General features: G+C 32.2%; 1 protein-coding gene across 1 annotated transcript; it reads left to right on the top strand.

Annotated features, from left to right (window-relative positions):
• Window positions 1-853: 853 nt before the first annotated feature.
• On the top strand, window positions 854-22,945 carry LOTGIDRAFT_222876 (hypothetical protein; the record flags this gene model as incomplete). The annotated part of the gene is made up of 11 exons (XM_009067855.1): window positions 854-1,042; window positions 17,963-18,413; window positions 18,950-19,052; window positions 19,283-19,404; window positions 19,789-19,959; window positions 20,267-20,356; window positions 20,632-20,833; window positions 21,171-21,327; window positions 21,781-21,959; window positions 22,314-22,378; window positions 22,620-22,945. The coding sequence occupies 11 exons, from the start codon at window positions 854-856 to the stop codon at window positions 22,943-22,945; spliced, it is 2,055 nt and encodes a 684-aa protein (XP_009066103.1).
• Window positions 22,946-23,889: the final 944 nt, after the last annotated feature.

Raw genomic sequence — 23,889 nt, 5'->3', positions numbered from 1 at the left:
AAGAAATATACCAAAGAAGTGTTCATCTGATCTTTATAAGTTACAAAAAATTACCAAAGTGTTTTACAAGAGAACTCTGGATTTGATGCTGGTACTCTATGCTTTAATCAAACATTTGTGGGACCATCCAAAGCGCTTTCAATCTTTCATCAAAATCCATGTGACTACTTAACTTTTTTCTCATTTTTTAATCGTGCTACCTGAAGCCAAAGATTTTAATCTTTTACATCAAATCCAAAAAGAGGACCTTAATTCCCTTCTTCCAAAAATAATATCCAATGAAATCAACAGATATTATGCTCTCCAATATCCACCATATCCTGTGATTTTAGGTCTTCCATCCAATCCCTTGAATCAAAGATTTTTTCCACCAAAGGCTTCCAACAGCTTCTAGTTGGTGAGGATCTTGAAAGATATCCACTGAAGCATAGACTGTTCCAAACTTATTTCACCAAAGGCTTCCATCAGCTTCTAGTTGGTGAGGGTCTTGAAAGATATCCACTGAAGCATAGACTGTTCCAAACTTATTTCACCAAAGGTTCCATCAGCTTCTAGTTGGTGAGGATCTTCAAAGATATCCACAGAATCAAAATATTGCCAGATCTATTTCATCGAAGACTTCCATCAGCTTCTAGCTTTGACTAGTAGTGAATTGGAAATTGGAAACTTGAAGGCTTTTATGATAAACTTTTAACAGAAAAGGATTGAGTGCTTTCAAATCTTCCAGGAACCATTTTCCCCCAAAAAAGAAGAATCAGGATAAAGTCTTAAAAGGAATCCACAGGATCAAGAGTCTTCCAACAAACTTTCCACCATGACAGTCTTAAAGTCCAAACCTGCCGAGTATACGGCCATGACACAAGCTATCATCCCACCCACCACCAAAACTACCTCCAATCAGCAACAAGTTTACTATAAAGGTCAAAGTTCACAGAAACATGATGAGGATTGTGGTTGGCTGTGCCTACGACCTCCAGGCTGTGGAAAGTTCATGAGTCCTGCTTGGGTGCTGTTTTTTCTGTGCTGGGCTAGTGGGATACAGGTTAGTTTTTCTTTACGTTTTTCTTTGAGAAATAAAACCTTTGAGAATTACACCTTTGAGAATTAAACCTTTGAGAATTAAAACCTTTGATATTTAAAACCTTTGAGACTTACACCTTTGAAAATTACACATTTCAGAATTAAAACCTTTGAGAAATAAAACCTTTGAGAATTATACCTTTGAGAAATAAAACCTTTGGGAATTATATCTTTGAGACTTACACCTTTGAGAATTAAAATCTTTGAGACTTACATTTCTTTGAGAATTACACCTTTGAGACTTACACCTTTGAGAATTAAATCTTTGAGACTTCAACCTTTGAGATTTTAACCTTTGAGAATTACACCTTTGAGAATTATACCTTTTAGACATTTATATAAATTAGCTCAATAAATAAGGTGCTGATGTAAATCTCCATTTCATTAACCCAGAAAAGATCTGGGGTAGCTTTATCTAGTATTATTTTATAATGTATTCACATATTATTCATTGAATATTCAAAGTGTTATAAACTCATCTAGACCATTCATTCATTCAATCTTACATTCTTACATTCACTCAATCCAATATCTGTCAAGCTAGCCAATTATACACTAGTAAACTGACACTAGACTATATTCATTCATTCATTCATTTCTTCATCTATCTTATGATTAAGATCTGTCAAGCTAGCCAACAGTGCACAGCATTCATTCATTCATTATCACATTCACTCAATCCATCTTATGATTAAGATCTGTCAAGCTAGCCAACAGTGCATAGCATTCATTCATTCATTATCACATTCACTCAATCCATCTTATGATTAAGATCTGTCAAGCTAGCCAACAGTGCATAGCATTCATTCATTCATTATCACATTCACTCAATCCATCTTATGATTAAGATCTGTCAAGCTAGCCAACAGTGCACAGCATTCATTCATTCATTATCACATTCACTCAATCCATCTTATGATTAAGATCTGTCAAGCTAGCCAACTGTATATGAGTGTTATAAACTTCTCTAGTATGTCACAGTCGACTGAGTCAAATGAAATTACCAACACTATATATTGTATGAAGACAGTCAGTTAGCTCTGATGACACTTATATACTACTCTACTATACTGTGTTAAATACTTAATATGGCTACCTATCTTAATGAATACAGGTAAAAATATCTAATAATTCTGGCTTATCTTGTTGGATTATCTTAAGGAATTAAGGAAGGAATTGGATATAATTAGTGATTGTTTTGTGGTTGAAGAATTGGGAGAAACTAAAAGTAGAAATGACAGTTATGTTTTTGACTATGTTGTGGTTTATTATGGCTTGTAATAGGTAAAGATATATAATAATTAAGGATTATCTTGTTGGATTAAGGAAGGATTTTGGATGGTGTTTAGTTGAAGAATTAAGAGAAAATAAAAGTAGAATTGATGGTGATGTTTTTGACAGTGTTTTTATAAAATAGTTCTGGATTGTTTTTGAGGATGGGTACAGTGAATTTTTTGTTGTCATATTCATGTGATATGTCCATGAGGAAATGATTATAATTTAGGTGAAAACAAAACTAAGGAAAATATGACAAAAATTTGGCATAGAATTGGTTCGCTGAGGTATTATAATAAATTGTTAAAATCTAGATTCACAAAGGCATTGAGATTATTTTCCTATCCCATTAAAAGTCATGATATTAATTTTCTGTCCTGTAATAAGTTATATCTGTCCCGTAATAAGTCATATCTTTCCCCCTGTAATAAGTCATATCTTTCCCGTAATAAGTTATATCTTTCTGTTCCGTAATAAGTCATATCTTTCCCCCTGTAATAAGTCATATCTTTCCCCCCGTAATAAGTCATATCTTTCCCCCTGTAATAAGTCATATCTTTCCCCCCGTAATAAGTCATATCATTCCCCCCGTAATAAGTTATATCTTTCTGTCCCGTGATAATTTATATCTGTGCCGTAATAAGTTATATCTGTCCCGTAATAACTTATATCTTTCTGTCCCGTAATAAGCCATATCTTTCTGTCCCGTAATAACTTATATCTTTCTGCCAAATTATATCTTATATCTTTCTGTCAAGTAATAACTTATATCTTTCTGCCAAATTATAACTTATATCTTTCTGTCAAGTAATAACTTGTATCTTTCTCTCCGATAATAAGTCATATCAGTAAATATTCTATCCCATTTTAAGTAATGTTTTTTCCCATATTAAGTTACCTACTTGGTGTTGATTTGAATCACTGCTTTCATAAGGTGATGACGATATTTTGACAATCTTCAAGCTTGACTGAGCTTACTTTTGTGTGTTAATTTTCCTCTATTAGGCCTCATGTATCAATATTTACCCTTGGTTAACCCCTTAAATCACCAAGATTCAGGGTAGAAAATTAACCCATTTATCCATTTAAATGTTAAGATATCTTGCCCTTACTTTTTGTACATGGGACATGATGGGAGGGTCTGTAGCACAGTTGGTTAAAGCTTAGGAAACTTTACATGACATCTTATGCTTGTTTATGAAAAAAGATTCTTAGTTGACAACCCAAGTGGCTTAGTGACATCATGTGTTTCAGAATGGCAAGGAAAAACATCACAAGATAGAAAATATTTTAATCCAACAATTTTTGAAAGGAAATTCTAAGGTGAAAAGCCCAATGACTGAGTATCATCATGTGTTTCAGAAAGGCAAGGAAAAGCATTTCAAAATACAATATTGTCCAAGAAAATCTATATAGAGTCTTATAACAACAAATATATCAGCATATGAGATACTTAAGTGAAAAGCCCAATGGCTTAATGGCATCATGTGTTAAAGATAGGAAATATAATATTGTTCAGTAAAATATAATATTGTTTAAGAAAAATCTATATTGAGGCTTTATAACAACAAAGATAGCCTGCACGGTTATTGACCAGATATTGATTGGTTATGTAAGTAACAATGTGGATAAAAGCTCATAACTAGGAGATATAAATACTAAATTATGATAGGATTTTCTATCTATTGCTAATATAATAGAATGTGTCGCCATGCTAATTAGTTTTTAATGCTGCAATGATGAAAAATTTCGCTAATTAATATTGTAATAATAGTTATTGTATTTGGTTAGTTGATCGGTAAATAAGGGGATAGTAAAAAGGTTTTGAAATAAGAGACACTGATAGCATCAATCTACATCATTCTAATTTACAATCAGACATCTGCGGTTCTTGCAATTCCACTAAAACTTAGTGTTGATGAGGTCACTAATCGCAAAAGGCCGTATGTGACAATTAGTGACATCATCAAATAAATAAGAAATATCTGATTGAAAATTGGAATGGACACACTTTAAACACGCTTTAAACACCAACAGTATAATCGAATTGTTTAAAAAAAAACACTAAAGTCATAATAGTATTCAAATGAAATTGCAAGTCATTATGGTCTTTATCAAAACGTTTAGAGTTGTGACAACATCACAATACATGTACAATACACTATTACGTAAACTAGCTATAGATCGTGATTTTTGAATCATTATCTCAGGACTTTAAAGGGATTTTAAAGAGGTTTTCTGAAGCCGTCACTAATTGCAATATATGCTTTATTTTCTTACTGATGTCATCAAACACTTAGTTTTAGTGGAATCACAGGAACCACAGACGTCTGATTGAAAATTAGAATGGTGCGGATTATTGCTATCAGTGTCCCTGATACATATAAAAAATGTAGAAAACCTCTTAACAATCCCTTTAAACAGTCATGTTATATAAGATATAAACAATGAATTATAACCTTTAAACCTTAAAAAACCTTTTCAACCTTTTCAAGGTTATATATTATATTGTAAGTATTCAGTATATTTTCTGTGCTCACTTTTTGGACTCTTTCCAAAAAGAGTTGAAAAGAAGTGAATGGATTCCACAAGGTCTTCTCATATATATATTAATTTTTTAAGACCCAATTTTGAAATAAGAATATTAATGCTTTCATTTGAAGGCAAAGCATGATCTTCTTAATAATGACAATTTGTTATAACTGTTGGATAACAAATAACAAGTTATATAGTTATAAAACATGTCAGTCATGGTGTGAAATATTTGTGACATAGAGATAACAAATCGTGACCATGAGATAATTGCATAATAACAACCATAACTATGGATAACAAATCCAAATCAGTAGATAACAAATCAAGATCATTTGCTAACAAATTCTAACCATGAAATCATTAGATAACAAATGCTAACTGTGAGACAATGGGATAACAAATCATAAAGTTATGAGACCACTATATAACAAATCATAACCATGAAATCATAAAGTTATGAGACGATGGGATAACAAATCATAAAGTTATGAGACCACTAGATAACAAATCATAACCATGAAATCATAACTATGAGACGATGGGATAACAAATCATAAAGTTATGAGACCACTAGATAACAAATCATAACTATGAGACATTAGATAACAAATCATAACTTTAGGAAAACAAATCATGCTGATTGATAACAAATCATAACCATAGGATAACAAATCCCAGCCCTTTGGATAACAAGTAATTACTGTGAAATTGACGCCATAAATATCCAATAATAAATTTATAATACTTATAACTTATAAAACATTCATGATATTAAAATATTGAATCATAAAACATAATTCAAAACATATCTTAAAAAACCTAAAAAAATATAGCCTAGTAAAACTATGTCAAGATGAGTAAGTGAATGTCTCCTGACCAAATATATAATCCACTTAAATCTTTCATTTACAATATAATATAAGCTTACAAAGTACATATTGGATTTCTGAATAAATAACTGTCTTTATATAACTTACTTATAACTTATAACTTTGGGAAAAGATTTCAGCATAGATGATCAAAGGTCTTGTATGATGATCATCAACAAAACACCAGGATGATGTCATTATAGCTCCATGACAATTGATGAAAAAATGGCGTTACTTGTAAGATTCTGCAAAAATAAGGTCCTTTTCAGAATTGATAGTAAATTACAAGCAAAAATGGCAGTTAAGAATTGATGAAAACCCTTGCTATTGCGCTAAATGGCTTCACATGCCCTTTAAGAGTTGATGAAAAATCGGCGTTGCAAAAAAAAAGTGCAAAAAAAAGACTTCACAGTCCCTTTAAGAATTGATAAAAAGTATGTAGCATGAAGTATGTTTGAAATTCAATTAAAAGTTTGTCATAGAGTAAATAAACTTGCCGTGTTTGAATTGATTCTGTAAATAAATATATATTGATGGTGGTGAAGTAGGCAATGCATAGATTCTAGGTTGTTTGACACATATACATGTTCTGCAGACTATAGATTCATTATTTTAATTCAATTTTTATTGAAGTTAAGATTTTAGGGGTTCTGGATACCTATTAAGTAAGGATTAAGGTAGTATTTTTTAAATTAGTTTTTCTTTTTTGTTAGATTTTGTAATATTTATAGAAGTTTAGTTTTTAGGGGATTTTAATTGTATTATTATGGTAAAGATTTTTGGACACAATTTAGGCTACATTTTTATTAATCTAATTTATTGTAATTTAATCTTTAGGGAAGATTTTAGGGGATAAAAATTGATAAGGGTTAAGGTAGTATTTTATGAAATGTATATAGTTTCCTTTCGTAGATTTTGTGATAACGCATATGTAGAGTTTAAACAAAGCATAATGATACCAGATTTGGGGGATACACCGGGGACTGCATTTGTCTTAGTACAGGTCTCTGTAACTTTCAGCATCCATGTTAGATTTTTACCTTAAAGTTACAGGTGTTTCTTTAAGTTCGTATTTGAATTTTTTATCAATTTCATCACAGTCAGGAAGTAAGAGATTTTTCAGACATTTATATGTTTTTTGGCAAGATTTTTTCTAATATTCTTAAAAAGATTAATCTGTTAAGTCAGTGAATCAGGGTTTGGAATTATATGTTGTGTTTTTTTTGTTGGAAATTGTTCAGAAATCGCTTGGCATCACAAGGATATATTCCATAGAGTGATCTACTGATGTTCTATGGAATTGCCAAGATTTATTTAAATCAGGTTATATTCCAGAGGGTGATCCACTATTGTCATCAATCTAAATCAAGGCATCACCCTACCTAGGTGACTTTCCAGAGGGTGAACGCTGTTGTACTAGTGGCAGTATGCGCATACAGAAAAGGGTGATCCTTTTTGTATTCCTGCCTAGTGGAACACCAGACATCAGAGTAGTTCACTGTTGTACTATCGACAGCACATGGAAACACCAGGCATCACTTAAATTTTAATGGAGCACTTTTCAATGCAAATTTTTGTTGTCTAATTTCTAAAAGGATTCTTAAGAGTTTTCTGAAGGATTTTGTTGAATTTTCTCTTGAAATTAGCAGGAATGATGTGAAAATGTGTCCCTTATTTTCAGGTTGAAATGGAACTAAAAAAATATAGAGTGAATGAAAACTTTATTGTGAAAATTGCATGCTTCTTTACATATACATTGTGAAAAGTTTGCCAATCCTCCAAAATGGCGGTTGAGCCAATCAAATACAGTAAAAAGGATGGAATAACAAATGAGGGTTTCGAAAAGGATGTTACAGACACGCAACCAAACGGATTATCAAAAGCCACGGAAGATGTCAATAAAAATGGCATCCATAAAAATGGCGATCTGCACGTCATGGACGTTGAGGATAATGATGATCAGGATCATGCATGCGGTTGGGGACGATTTACTCCCTTTTGTTGTCAGAAGTGTAGGAATATAAAACTAGTTGTTGTCTGTATCTCAATTTTTGCTTTAACTCAGGTAAGACCTATTTTTTCTTCGTCAACGGTGAGGTTTATATGTTTGGCCATTTATGATAATAACCACATCTAACCATTGCTTTCATAACACGATTTTTTTGTCATCAAATTTGATTGGTAGAGAATTTACTTGATATTGCCTTACATTTCCCTCATTGCACACTGGTGCGTGTTATATATTAAAGCAATCAGGCAAACATAAAGTAGAATATTAAACTCCATTTTATTTCATTACCAATAAAATATGTTCTACATATGTCTAACTGATAGACCAAGTAACAGGTGTTGACTATCAGAACACCTGAAGTATTTACATTAGGTGTTACAATCTGATAACACCTGAACAGTGTTAAAATAGGTGTTAAGATCTGGTAATTCATACACCTATATCTAACTTCGTACATTCTGAACTTTCCTGTTTCAATTTTGAAGACTTTGAGGACAGCATTTATATAACAGACTTAGAAATATTAAAACAGAACCTGAAACATGTTGTTACTTAAAAGTTTCGTGCTCTTCAATAAACTCATTATCTCCAGACACAGCTGCTCTTTGAGACCGACCACGATCTTCGTTTGTGACTCTGAAACTAGATTAACCACCTGTATATATTTGTTATTAGATCTTAGAATATTTTTTTGGCTTGGCCGATTGTTTTGAGATGTACAAGAAGCATGAAGAAATTATTTGTAAACTCGTTAAAATATATTAACCTGTCTATGACCTGCCGAGGTTTATAATTAGTGAAAAATGAAAATAAACAACCACTATAAACAACATAATGAACAGACATAGAGAAACTATTACAGATTTTTCGATACTGTATAATTGCGAAGATAATGCGCATCTCTTTTTCCCTCGAGTAAACGAACTTCTGTAAACAGAAATTAAAAAGCTATATATTAGATTTTATACCAGTATTACCAGTATATTCTTTTGGGCTACTGTAAATATTACCAGTATATTCTTTTGGGCTACTGTAAATATTACCAGTACCAGTATATTCTTTTGGGCTACTGTAAATATTACCAGTACCAGTATATTCTTTTGGGCTACTGTAAATATTACCAGTATATTCTTTTGGGCTACTGTAAACATTACCAGTATATTCTTTTGGGCTATGTAAATATTACCAGTATATTCTTTTGGGCTACTGTAAATATTACCAGTATATTCTTTTGGGCTACTGTAAATATTACCAGTATATTCTTTTGGGCTATGTAAATATTACCAGTATATTCTTTTGGGCTACTGTAAATATTACCAGTACCAGTATATTCTTTTGGGCTACTGTAAATATTACCAGTATACTCTTTTGGGCTACTGTAAATATTACCAGTACCAGTATATTCTTTTGGGCTACTGTCAATATTACCAGTATATTCTTTTGGGCTACTGTCAATATTACCAGTATATTCTTTTGGGCAATTTGTTGCTGCATGGTTCAAATTCTACTGCCACTGCCAGTGCTTTTACATGGCGGCATGGAGTTCATAGAAAATACAAATGAAGTATTTAACGCTTAATCCTATTTATAACACATGTTACAGGGTGAGTTTAAATTGATTATATCATATATATAACACATATATTATATAACTAGTTTTATAGCCCTGTATATTTTGTTAATCAATATATTCACATGCATTTCTGCATAAACTTTTAATTGTAACCTACTTGTGACTGTCTGAATTTTATGATTATTAGGTATTTATTTCTTTAAGAAATTTTACTCAGTGAAATATCTGAATGAATGAAATTCATTTTGTAAAGTATCTGAATTAACTTTGTAAAGTATCTGAATTAACAGAAAGAAATATTAGAATTTACTATACCAAATATCTGAATTAACTCAGTAAAATATCTGAATTAACTAAATAAAACATCTAGATTTACTGTTCAAAATATCTGAAATTAACAGAAAGAAATATTGGAATTTACTATGCCAAATATCTGAATTAACTCAGTAGAATATCTGAATTTACCCAGTAGAATATCTGAATTAACTCAGTAAAATATCTGAATTAACTCAGTAGAATATCTGAATTTACCCAGTAGAATATCTGAATTTACTCAGTAAAATATCTGAATTTACAAGTTAAAATATTCGATTTTACCAGAGAGAAGTGTACTCAAAATCTTTGTACTAGCTCAGTGCAAAGCTCTTTGACCTCAAAACCCTAGTTTAATCTAAATTAAGAAAAAATTAAATTATAATATTTAAAGGGATACTGTAATCTGTTTATATATTATAGACAAACACTGTGGTATGTATACTTTTAAAAATATCCACTTGAAGCTAAAATTGAGCTTACTACTACTTGTGTTTCAGATATAAAATCCTCATCAGGGCAAACAGAAGTTAAAAACCAGCATTAAATTTGAACAGTTCAAGAGTAAAGTTCTATCAAGTGTAAAATAAAGAATTAGATTACAACATCCCTTTAATTTAAAAAATAATATTTATCAGTCTAATTAAATCAAATGTATTATATTTGACTAGAAATAGACGTGAACTTAATGAAATAATGAAAACAAGATATTTTAACATGATTTTATTACTGTCTGTTTAACTTAATGTCTGCCCACATGAAATTTCATAAGAACTAAAAAGAATAATTCACCTGCTGAAACAATGGGGGTTCAGGAGAAGGAGGGGGGGTGGCATTTGAAAAATAGTTTGCACCCCCAATTGTACCCCCACTTAATATTTTACAAATTTAAAGATATAATTTTATATATTTTGGCCCCAAAATAAGTGTCAGAATGCACCAAATTAGTTAAATTTTTTGAATATTTTCTTGGGAGAAGCCTCTCAAATGCTCTATGAGAGGTTTGCCACTATGACTCCTTTTAGAATTCCAACAGTTGTCCCCTCTAATAAGTCAGTCTGCCCCTTATTTGCACCCCCAGTCTTGGAAGGTTGGTGCTGCCACTTTGCAGTAGAGGACCCTGGTTCATTTTATGTCCCTGGAAAATCTTAAAATTTTATAAAGTGCATGTTCATGAGGACATCATTAAATGTACGAGTCAAAGCTAGTCAAACGCCAACAATACCTGCCATGGCGCCACACATGAAACTTTTTGTCTAATGTAAAAAAAAGTCTCTTAAAATGAAGGAAACTATTGTTTTTTGTGCACAAAGCATTTAGAAATTATGGTGTCTATAAAGTGCATACTTCCAGACTTGTATCCTGTGGAATTTTGATAGTGTTTTGGTAACAACTTTCAACTTTAGAACGTTTGGTCTAGACTCTTAGTCACTAAAAGTTTGTTATTTAAAATTTGGTTCAATTTGGTGCCATATAAAATTGTGGCCTAAAAAGGTTTTAATGTAAACTTAAAGGGATTGTAAAGAAGTTTTCTAAATTTTTTATGTGTATCAGGGACACTGAAAGCAACAATTTGCACCATTCCAATTTTCAATCAGACATCTGTGGTTTTTGAAATTTGAAGAAAACTAAATATTTTATGATCCCTGTAAACAAAACTAAGGATTTTTGCAACCTAAAGGCTTCACATAATATAAATTTGTAGTAACATTTTAAATTATTTTAAATCAAGCACCTGTATCTAAATGAATTATAAGGGAACCCTTACAGTGGCAGATATCTACTTCTAGTACATTACATTATAAAAAATCATGCTTGTACTTGACAAATCATGCTGTGTTCTCTCTAAGCAACTAGCAAATACTTGGTGTGAAGTGTGTCTATTAAGATACCTGGATTGATAAGGACTATAAGGCACGTTCGGCAGGTCTTTATGAGTTACCCCCCTTGTTGATTCTGCCAGCAGTTGCAACTGTTGGAAGTTTATTAAATTTTTCTGTAGAGTACTTGCTTCAGATCAGTAAGATTAGTCTCTTATCTCAACCAAACCTAATCAGTAATAGTGTTCATAGCTCATCATTGAAATTTGAGCCTTCAAATCCATGTGTGTCCAGAAATATCCATGTTTGAAAGTTAAAATGATGACTCCCCTTTACTTAATACTCTATCTTTGAAAATCTTGTAGCCACCTTTTGATGCAACTGGTGCCAATGATCTACTGGAGTCCAAAAAAGCATTAAATTTGTCAGCACCCTAGGGAGAAGCTGTACTGAACTTTTCTTTTGATTCCTAGATAGTTTGATTAAATACTGATAACAAATCTACAGCAGTATATAATAAATATAGTGACTGAAATTTAAAGGGAGGGTTATATGAAGCTGGTGTGGTTTGGGCAAACTTGTACCCCTCACCTGCTCTCTTTCCCTTTCAGAAACAAACAGGGACATAGGATTAGATAGATAGATGCTCAGGACTCCACGTCAAGGCATTTTCTGATAAAAAATCGGCCCAAACTGGATTTCTCTTCGCTTCGTATCATAATATAATTTTATTTTACATATTTGCGATTATTTTAAATATATGTGATTATTTTAAATATTTGCGATTATTTTGAATATTTGTGATTATTTTAAATATTTGTGATTATTTTAAATATTTGTGATTATTTTACATATTTGCGATTATTTTAAATATTTGTGATTATTTTAAATATTTGCGATTATTTTAAATATTTGTGATTATTTTACATATTTGCGATTATTTTACATATTTGTGATTATTTTACATATTTGTGATTATTTAAAATATTTGCCAATGTATTCCTACTAATTAATAGATAAACGATTCATGTAAACATCTGAAACACTTACTCTATACCTTATTTAAATTTATAATTCTACTTTCATTTCAATTCAATAACATTATTTATTTCAGTTCACTTGCATTATTTCTTCATTATTTTATTCATAATGTTGTTATTTTTCGTAATTTCTTTGAAACAATAATGAAGTTTTGACAATTGCTGGTCTTGAATATAAAATGTTTATGCTCATGCTCAATCTATTCATCTGAACAATGCCAAAAATCTGGTATTGTGAGCCTCTATCCCATGTCATATTCATTCATTCAATAATTCAATCATTCATTCATTCACTCATTCAATCATTCAATCATTGACTTATTCATTCAGCAAGCTATTTATCTGAACAATGCCAAAAATATGGTATCCCATGTCATAATTATTCATTCATTCACTCATTCAGTCAGTTATTCATTCATTCATTGACTTATTCATTCAGCAATCTAACAATGAACAATGCTAACAATCTGGTATCTGATAGGTATACCACCCTATTGTATAATCGAAGTAACCTTTATTTTGAAATACCATCCACCTCATATTGATTGAGTAGGAAACTGAGTTCAGAACGCCCTAACACTATTCTAGATGCCTTTGACCAGATACAGGAATAGCGCTGATATTTCGAATAACGCTGTTACTTGGTATAACGCCTTTTTAGCCTTTGATAAAAGGATACTTTGATAGAACATCTTTAAAGGGACAGGTTCGCTATCTGTTTGATCAAACATACGTTAGCCTTCAAATCCATGTGTGTCCAGAATTATTCGTGTTTTGTCATATAGAGAAAAGACATCTATAGAAATAGGAAAAGAAATTCCTAGTTTGAGATATATTTGAAAGAATTAAATGATTTTTAAACATTTCTAGTACTTCTGAAGACTATTTATATATATTCAAGACTCAAAACGACTTCTCAAAATGGCGCATCTGTCCCTTTAAGGTTTTTCTCTTGCTGATGTATCTTATTTGACCTAAAAAAATCACCATCTTGTTACAAATAAAAGATAATATATTTATAAACAAAAGATAAAAAAACTTTTTATTTACGACTCCAGTTGTCTGCAACTTTGAAATTTTGACTTGAAATTTATGATTTTTTAAATTGATAGATTTGGTTTGTGCTGGAGATCTTTTGAACTTTAAGAAATAACTCATATTTTATCAATTCCATCAAGTCTAAGGTTCCAGAGTTTTTTTTAAAAGTCTGATAATACTATGTACTGTTCAGTGGTGGCGCCAGCCTTCTGAGACTTGGGGGTAAGTTCCTGGGAGAACAAGGGGTGACAATAGTCAAGGTTGCAGCAGCTCTATCGGAGCACCAAATGATCAAGACAGCCTTGGACATCTTTCCTAAGGAATTTTTGAAAAATGAATTATATTTGGTGCATTCTGAAACTAATTTTGGGGCTAAAATTTTAATATTTTTAAATTTGTTAGAAGTGGGGGTACAGAGAAAATTTTGGTGACTTTCGACAGCTGCTATAGACATTTGAAGATGTAAAAAAAAATATGTTAGATTTAAAAGATTAAATCTGTGTTGAACATTGATGTCTGACATATTTTTCTTGACAGATTTTAAGAGGTTTATGTCTTTTAAACAGCTGATTTTCACTTTTTAACCAATTTGTTTTCATTTTACAAATTCTGTTCCCTTTGGCATAAAAAAATTTCATTTATATTTTTAACTTCCGATATCTTTCTAAATTAAATTTTTTCTACCAGCTCATAAAATCATTTTTTAGAATGAAAGTTTGAAATTTGGTTCTTCAGCGATTAAATAAAAATAAATTGCTTTTACCAGTGGAAGCAATGATAGTCCACTATCAGGAAAAAAAAACACTGGAACTCATGCTATTCTTCAGAAAATTTCCCTCATAGAACACTGCATGGTGTAAGACATTACAGAAATGTAGGCTATAACATTTAATTGGATAAAATTTTTTTATTGCAAAATTGGCAAATAACATTTTATATGAAAGCTCCTCTGTTTTTTTTTTTAAAATGAAATGCCACATTCTAAACTCTTTGAGAGGAAAATTATTCACGCAGATGTACATTGAATTTGATTTTAATTGGACAGAATGGAACAGAATTAAAATAATTTCAAGCCTCAGGGAATCCAACATTTCACTTTACTATTCATTAATTTTCAATTTGTGGCCATGTTGGTTGACGTCATGTATGTTGGTGCATTTAAAGTTATGTTGTCCTCAAATTATTTGCCAACTTTATCTCGAAAATTCAGATTGGAAAAATGAATGTACTTCTATTTTGAGTTAAGTTCTATTTTGAAATGTTGTGAAGTTCTATTTTGAAATGTTGTGAAGTTCTATTTTGAAATGTTGTGAAGTTCTATTTTGAAATGTTGTGAAGTTCTATTTTGAAATGTTGTGAAGTTCTATTTTAAGTTCTATTTTGAAGTTCTATTTTGAAATGTTGTGAAGTTCTATTTTAAGTTCTATTTTGAAGTTCTATTTTGTAATGTTGTGAAGTTCTATTTTGAAATGTTGTGAAGTTCTATTTTGAAATGTTGTGAAGTTCTATTTCGAAGTTCTATTTTGAAATGTTGTGAAGTTGTATTTTGAAATGTTGTGAAGTTCTATTTTGTAATGTTGTGAAGTTGTATTTTGAAATGTTGTGAAGTTCTATTTTGAAATGTTGTGAAGTTCTATTTTGAAATGTTGTGAAGTTCTATTTTGTAATGTTGTGAAGTTCTATTTTGAAATGTTGTGAAGTTCTATTTTGAAATGTTGTGAAGTTCTATTTTGAAATGTTGTGAAGTTCTATTTTGAAATGTTGTGAAGTTCTATTTTGAAATGTTGTGAAGTTCTATTTTGAAATGTTGTGAAGTTCTATTTTAAGTTCTATTTTGAAGTTCTATTTTGAAATGTTGTGAAGTTCTATTTTGAAATGTTGTGAAGTTCTATTTTGAAATGTTGTGAAGTTCTATTTTGAAGTTGTAGTTTATTTTGAAAAGATATGAATTTCATAGCATTAGTTGATGGTATCCCTTTAGAAATGTATATTTATAGGCCAAGTTGTAAAAGTTTGTAATAAAGATAACTATTTGGTCTCTGACTGAATCTTGTTCTTATCTTAATACATGAATTACAGTTTTCTCTCTATCTCCTTTAAACAGATTACTGCACTTAAAGAGGCAGGGTTGCTTTTGTTTCATTTTAAAAAATTCAGATCACTGCTATTAAAGTGAAAGCTATCTGTAGTACTTTTCAAAATGAAAATATTACATCTAGTTATTCTGCTATTCAATGAAAGCTTAAGCACTATACTGTACTCTTAGAGAATTAATGAATGTTTTAAGCATAGCATACCTGGGATATTTTTAGCTTCTCAAATTCCAAGATTTTTATCTTTTAAATTATATAATATTTTCATGTGTGTTTGAAAAAAACATGTAAAAAAAATGTACATTCTGATTAGTGCATTAAGGTGAACAGATAAAATGAGACCATGCAGTACACAATGAGGAAAATTTTTGTGATATTCTTGGTGTATATATTTGTTACACTGATGCATTCATTTTGAATCTCCAAAATTTGTCCAAGATATTTTCTTTGTCCAAGTATGGGTTCCATCTTTTTGTGAATCTTTGATATTAACAAGCTATATTCAGAATTTTGAGATGGAAAATTGTAAAAGAAAATTGGAAGTGCCTCTTTAAATCAGCTGATATTAGTAATAATGATGATATGTTCTGCTAGAATTACTCTACACAGATAAGAAGGATTTTTTAATGAAGATTTAAAGTGGCAGTCATATGATAATCTTTGAGTTTTTGGGTGATAATGTCAAGGAATGAAGAGCTCTCTTCAAGATAACTTGATTTTTTTTATGATATTTTTAATGAATTGAAACAAAGTCAACCTGTTTGTCTTACTATCTGTACATTTGTCATTAATCTTTAATGAAATGAAATGAAGTTACAATTCTCTTTATTTTTAAATGTGGCTAATGAATTGAAATGGAGTTGTATTCTTCTTGAGGTAATGAAATGAAGTTGTATTTTTCTTGGGCTAATGAAATGAAATGAAGTTGTATTCATCTTGAGCTAATGAAATGAAATGAAGTTGTATTCTATTGCATTAATGAAATGAAATGAAGTTGTATTCATCTTGAGCTAATGAAATGAAATGAAGTTGTATTCATCTTGAGCTAATGAAATGAAATGGAGTTGTATTCTTCTAGAGCTAATGAAATGAAATGAAGTTGTATTCTTCTTGAGTTAAGGAAATGAAATTGAGTTGTATTCTTCTTGAGTTAATGAAATGAAATGGAGTTATATTCTATTGCATTAATGAAATGAAATGAAGTTGTATTCTTCTTGAGTTAATGAAATGAAATGGAGTTATATTCTATTGCATTAATGAAATGAAATGAAGTTGTATTCATCTTGAGCTAATGAAATGAAATGAAGTTGTATTGATCTTGAGCTAATGAAATGAAATGGAGTTGTATTCTTCTTGAGGTAATGAAATGAAGTTGTATTTTTCTTGGGCTAATGAAATGAAATGGAGTTGTATTCTACTGGGTTAATGAAATGAAATGAAGTTGTATTCTATTGCATTAATGAAATGAAATGAAGTTGTATTCATCTTGAGCTAATGAAATGAAATGAAGTTGTATTCATCTTGAGCTAATGAAATGAAATGGAGTTGTATTCTTCTAGAGCTAATGAAATGAAATGAAGTTGTATTCTTCTTGAGTTAAGGAAATGAAATTGAGTTGTATTCTTCTTGAGTTAATGAAATGAAATGGAGTTATATTCTATTGCATTAATGAAATGAAATGGAGTTGTATTCTTCTAGAGCTAATGAAATGAAATGAAGTTGTATTCATCTTGAGCTAAAATGAAATGAAATGGAGTATATGCACTAGCTTCACAATTTGATGGTAGAAACAAACAAAGACTGTGTTTAGCACGTATTTAGTTTAAAAATAAAGAACATAATGCCCTGACTGATATAACTAAACAAAACTTATCCCTCAGAGACAGACTGGGTATAAGTAAACATGTTGTGACCTTGTGTAATTTTGACAGTTTTAAAATCTGCACAACTCATCACTATGCCCTGTTTATTTTGTTATGTAATTTGAAACCAAAAAATAAATAGGTTACAAAAATATTCAAATTAGCAATACCATGACACATAAAAAATTAAGAAAACCCCTTTACAATCCCATTAAATTACAAAAATATTTTAACAAACTTTTAACAACCTTACATGTTTTTTTTTTTCTGTGAAATACCCCAAAAAATATTAATTAAGTTAGATTCAACTTAATTCAAGATATTTTTTAATAATTTTTTTCTCTGTTAATTAGGAAAGTTGGAAAAAACCGTGATATAAACTTATTATCAAATCCCAACGCAAAATCTCTGATTATTCCAAAAATTGATGAACGTTATTTTTTGTGTTTTTCAGGGTATGGTAGTAAATGGTTTTGTCAATGTAGTGATATCAAACATCGAGAGACGATTTTCTATCAGCTCTACGGAATCAGGCACCATTGCATCATGTTACGATATTGCATCCGTCTTACTGCTCATTCCCGTCACCTACTTCGGAGGTCAAGGGGTCAAGCCACGCTATTTAGGAATAGGTGTGTTGGTGCTAGGACTGGGATCGTTTGTGTTCACGATACCCCACTTCGCGACGGATACTTACGTTGTGGACGGAGCTTATGAAGACACTTGTAATGGATTCACCAATTCTACTTGTGTCGTGGGCCAATCGTTATCAAGTCTTTCCGATTTCAAGTACCTGTTTTTTCTCGGTCAGTTACTCCATGGAGCAGGTGCTGCCCCCTTGTATACTTTAGGAGTTACCTACCTTGATGAGAATCTACCTCAACGGTCTTCATCATTTTATGTTGGTAAGTGGAGATACTTTTCATGTGGTCTTGTTGCCATGGTTCTGAGTTATTTCCCTTGGTTGCGGCAGATACTTTTTGTCGAAAAATTACCCTCTAGTGCACTTGCAAAATTGGGTTCACCTCCTTCAAAGTTATTGCCCTTGATCGCAGAGTGATATGCCTATACAATTGCTATCCTTAGACCAGCTCCATACCTAAGATTTGATATAGTTTTTTTGTTATTTCTATGTTAGGTATGATTTGTTATTTCTATGTTAGGTATGATTTGTTATTTTATAATTAATGTATGATTTGTTATTTCTATGTTAGGTATGATTTGTTATTTCTATGTTAGGTATGATTTGTTATTTTCTAATTAATGTATGATTTGTTATTTCTATGTTAGGTATGATTTGTTATTTATATGTTAGGTATGATTTGTTATTCCTATGTTAGGTATGATTTGTTATTTCTATGTTAGGTATGATTTGTTATTTCTATGTTAGGTATGATTTGTTATTTCTAATTAAGGTATGATTTGTTATTTTCTGTTTCAGGTATATTTTATACATTTGCTATATTGGGACCAGCTTTAGGATATTTAGTAGGTGGTGAATTACTCAATATTTATACAGACTTCAGAGCTATTGATACTGCAAGGTACTTTTTATAATTTTTTTTATCCTTAAGTCTTATTCTAATTGTGAAAAGTGATACAGGTAAATTGGAATTATGTTCCATCTGCTAGGACAGAAGTAATTAACAGAAAAGCAAAAAAATTTTATGTTCAGATAATCCAGGAAAGGATCAATGACGAAGGGTTTGGCCAAGGACCAGCTGGCAAATAATTCCATGACAAGATCCCTTTAACATAACATTGAATTTTTCAGTCTAACCATTGATAAAGACAACCCAAGATGGGTGGGAGCCTGGTGGTTAGGATTTCTGATCAGTGGTACTATGGCTTTCCTTACTGCTATACCTCTTGGTGGATTCCCCAGATCCTTACCAGGTACGTTAGGCTTTATCATGTGACAAATGTCATCCAGCATGGTAGAAGACACAAATTGGATATTGCATCTTCTTTGTGGCATTGAAAAAGTTAGACTAGTTGATTTAGGATTTGAATTAAAGTTTCGGTGGAAGAAGCGGGAAACTTTTTGCCAAATGAACTCTTCTGATAATGGAGTTCTATCCATAAGATGCATCAGTACGAAAAGAGGAGCATCTCTTTTGAAAACCAAGGAGTCTTAGTTAATGTTTGGGTATTTTGGTGTCAAAATATATTCAAAAGAAGATATCCAAAACCTGTTTTGTCAGCAAGTTTATAGTCATTTCCTGATCAAATAGTTCTGTGTGTAAACTTTCACCACCAAAATCTTTTTCTCTGTTCCAGGATCAGCTAAATATAGAGCCGAACGTAAAAATGAAGTGTACCATAAAGAAGGCTCAGATGAAAGCCAGAAAGTCGGATTAAAACGAGGACCAAAAGATATCCTACTTTCCATCAAATTACTTGTCACAAATCCTACATTCATGTTTTTGAATTTCGCTGCTGCTAGTGAAGGTTAGTTACTTCTGTTCATTGAGGTCCATCTTGGTGTGGTGAGGACTTCTGGACTGGGAGGTCATCTGAGCATCCACGGCACCAATGTGTGGATTTAAGAGGGCGCTAGTGGGGAGTCATGTGGACAAATGTGGGAAGCCGGAGAACTGATCCCTATTTCTCAACATACTGGATCCTCATTCATGTTGGTTGGAATGACCATTTGTCCACAGGAGCTTGATATCGTGTACCTTTTCCTCTCCACTGGAAGATAATGAAATAAACAAGGGAATTTAATAGAAAATATCTAAAAAAAATTCTATTTCAGGTATTATACTCAGTGGTTTTTCAACATTTGCACCAAAATTTATAGAAGCTCAGTTTTCATTCTCTTCAGGATGGGCAGCACAAATTATGGGTAAGTTGTTTTTCAGAATCTAGCTGGCCAGCATCTGTCAAGAATTAGATATAAATGTAGAATATTCTTTCTGTTGATTCCCATTCAGTGAGGTGCTTAATTGCTTTCATTGGTATTTGTGGCACTAGCTAAAATATGCTGCAAATACTTACTCACTTATGATTGATATACTGCCTCATGTGAAAAGTTCATTAGCTGCCAATGTATTGCCAAACTGTTATATTTATATTTCGTTTATACTGTTTGGATCGTTAATACTTGGATTTTATTTCTAGGTTTTGCTCTGCTACCAGCTGGTGGTGGTGGGACATTAATTGGAGGTTTCCTGGTGAAAAAATTTAACTGGAAAGTTCGAACTATAGTCAAATTCTGTTTATGTACCACCGCCTTCTCAATGATACCAAGCTTTGTCTTCTTCACCTATTGTGACAACATGGCATTCTCTGGTGTGAATATTAAATATGATGCAGTGAATGTGTCAGACAGGTACCATATAATTGTGAATATAACGCGCACCTTTTCTACGCTCGGTTATTCTTGAGAAGGCTCTTTCTCTCAATGAGCTTAACGGAATGGACACTAAACAAAGGCCCATGTGAAGAGGCATGCATGTTCAAAATCCCTGGACAGTTGGAAATTGAAAAAGAGTTGCCTAATGCCAATATCCTGTCCTGCAATGGCTTTGCCAGACTTCATTAGCCCAATTAGGTGCAGAAAAGTATGACATAAAACTCCATTCATTTCATTTCTTTTCAACAACATGTTTCAGATTCTGGTTTGATATTTCTATGTATATATGTATTATATTTTTCAGTGATCTATCATTTTTGGGAGGTAATTTGAACAGCCAATGTAATGATCCGTGTAAGTGTACCAATGAGAATTATAACCCAGTTTGTGGTAATGACGGTAAGATGTACTTCTCCCCGTGTTACGCTGGTTGTGAGGTTGGTCTAGGAGGTGATCCTAAGGTACGTCACTCTTAATTCCGCTATCCATAACTCTTCTTCATTCTTCAAGATTTTGAAAGGTATCTTGGAGAGAGGAGCTTAGTAAACCAAAAGTCCTTTCCTATGCTGTCTTTTTGACAGGTTTTCTTGGAGAGAGGGAACTTAGTTAGATAAGAATCCTTTTCCAAGGAGCTGTCTTTTTGAAAGGTTTTCTTGGAGAGGGAGAACTTAGTAAGATAAGAATCCTTTCCCAAGGAGCTGTCTTTTTGAAAGGTTTTCTTGGAGAGAGGGAACTTAGTTAAATAAGAATCCTTTCCCAAGGAGCTGTCTTTTTGAAAGGTTTTCTTGGAGAGAGGGAACTTACTAAGGCAGACGTCCTTTCCCATGGAGCTGTCTTCTTTGAGGAAGTTCCTTCAAGGAATGGAAGGTCATCTTGTGAACCATCATTATTAGCATTTACTACTTTTTTTTCAGAAATACACAAACTGTTCATGTATTATGAATGCCACTACCACGGTGGACAAGCCATATATGGCAGTCAGTGGCAAATGTGAGAGTGATTGCCCTTGGTTGCCACTTTTTGCCCCAATATTTGCTGTTGTGATGTTTTTGACGTTTTTAACGACAATGCCTGCTTTATCTGCGACATTAAGGTCGGAATTTTATACTTTACAACTCTCTATCTTGTTTATCAGTCAAATTTAAAATTTCTTTTTCATTTCATCAGCTGGAGCCACGGTGGCTCAGTGGCTCACTTGCCCCAAAATATATGTCAGAATGCACCAAATGAATTCTATTTTTTCAAATTGCATGGGGGGATGAGAGAACTCTCTGAGACTCTCCAAGGAGGCTGTTGCCAATGGTGCTTCCAGAGACCTGCCGCATTTTGAATCTCAACCTGGACAGTTGTGTTATTATTAAGTCAGTCTGCCTATTTGTACCCCTAGTTTCTGGAGGTTGGAACTACCACTGAGGCAAACTACATTTGAATTTTCCTATTTTTCCAGATGTGTTCCTGAAAATCAAAGATCTTTTAGTTTAGGCATACAATGGATTATAGCCAGATGCTTAGGTCAGTGACTTTTCAGGCAGTTTTAAGATATTTCTTAAGCCAAAAAAGTGCAAGACAGTGGGCCATATTTTAATTCGTTCATTCTGTAAGTCTGAAAAGATGCAGAACAGGAGGACTTATTTGCTCAAGAAGGTGTAGAACATACCCCAACGTAGGACATAGGGACATAAATTAATGTTAAGCTATTGTCTTATACCTTGACTGCAATAGCCACCTTTCTTATATTCTATTCTAATTTCAGGCTCCATCCCTGGACCAATATTATTTGGGAAAATGATCGATCTCACGTGCCTGGTGTGGCAGAACAAGTGTGGTGAACAAGGCAGCTGTTTCTTCTACGACAACCAGCAACTCAGCTACAATCTGCTGGCTTTAGGAATGGCGTTAAAGTGTCTGTCCACCATCTTTTTCTTCCTGTCTCTAAAATTATACAAACCTCCTCCAATTGAAGAGATTCGCATCTCCCCTGATACAACAAGCGAATCTGTTTCCTCCAACAACGGAAAAACATCAACTGAAAACTTAACTGATAATGGTAAACCAACAGAAGGGGGTTCTGGGAGATAATGATTATTAAAATAAGAGAGGGAATCAGGTACATTTTGAGTTGGTTCCTTATTTTTGGCAGCCTTTGTGACGTCATTTATTTATACCTTCCAGCTTTCCAAAATTAACCAAGAAAATTGGTCTTTAAAATCTCTTTACAACTTGGTTTCTCTTTTGGTGTGTTCTTGAAACCTTTGAAGTTTTTGGTTCTGCTACAATATTGTTATTTAAATCTACCAACGACACTAAAGGGCAAAGGCTGCGAGTGTTTTTCTGTTGGAAGAAAAGCCCATGGCCTTAACAATTACTGTGATTTTTCATGTTCTCAAATATTGGTTCATCCTTGAGTTCCCATTGATGCTGCATTCCACACTTCATCTTATTTAATCCAACTGAGGGGGCGCTTGATTGGTGAGTCATGAAGTCAGTCTGCAATTTGTAACAGGGTTTCGAACAGTACGATTAAGCCAAAATAGGAACAGACGGAACCTGTTCAGAACAAACCAATCAAGCGCCACCTAAGATGGCTGGGACAAACTCAAAATCATGCCAATAAAGAGATGATGATGTTGAATGCAGCATCGCTGGGTTTTCAAGGATGAATTTTGTTGTGCTCATTTTTTTGTAAATACATTTTGTCTAAATATATTTTGTATTTGTAATCTATCTTTTTGTATTTTGTATTTGTAATTTAGTTTGTATTGAGTTTTGTATTTTCGAAATTTTGTCCTTAAAAAATACTCACTTCTTTGGGAATTTGGTCTTTTGAACAAGATCACTAGAATCTAAGGTGGTTGACTTTAGATATTTTCATTGTTTCATCTAAAACTTACTTATGGTGCATCACACTGACTATGAGGTGCAAATTTTGTGAAAATTTTGAGCTCTTTCCCATTTCAATTCAAACGTGCAACATTTATAGATATATTATGAATTGTTTTGTTATAAAATGTTATTTTTTTTTG

Source organism: Lottia gigantea (assembly GCF_000327385.1).
Source record: "Lottia gigantea unplaced genomic scaffold LOTGIsca_87, whole genome shotgun sequence".
Taxonomy (NCBI): Eukaryota; Metazoa; Mollusca; class Gastropoda; family Lottiidae; genus Lottia; species Lottia gigantea.
This window is presented reverse-complemented; position numbering and strand designations above follow the sequence as displayed.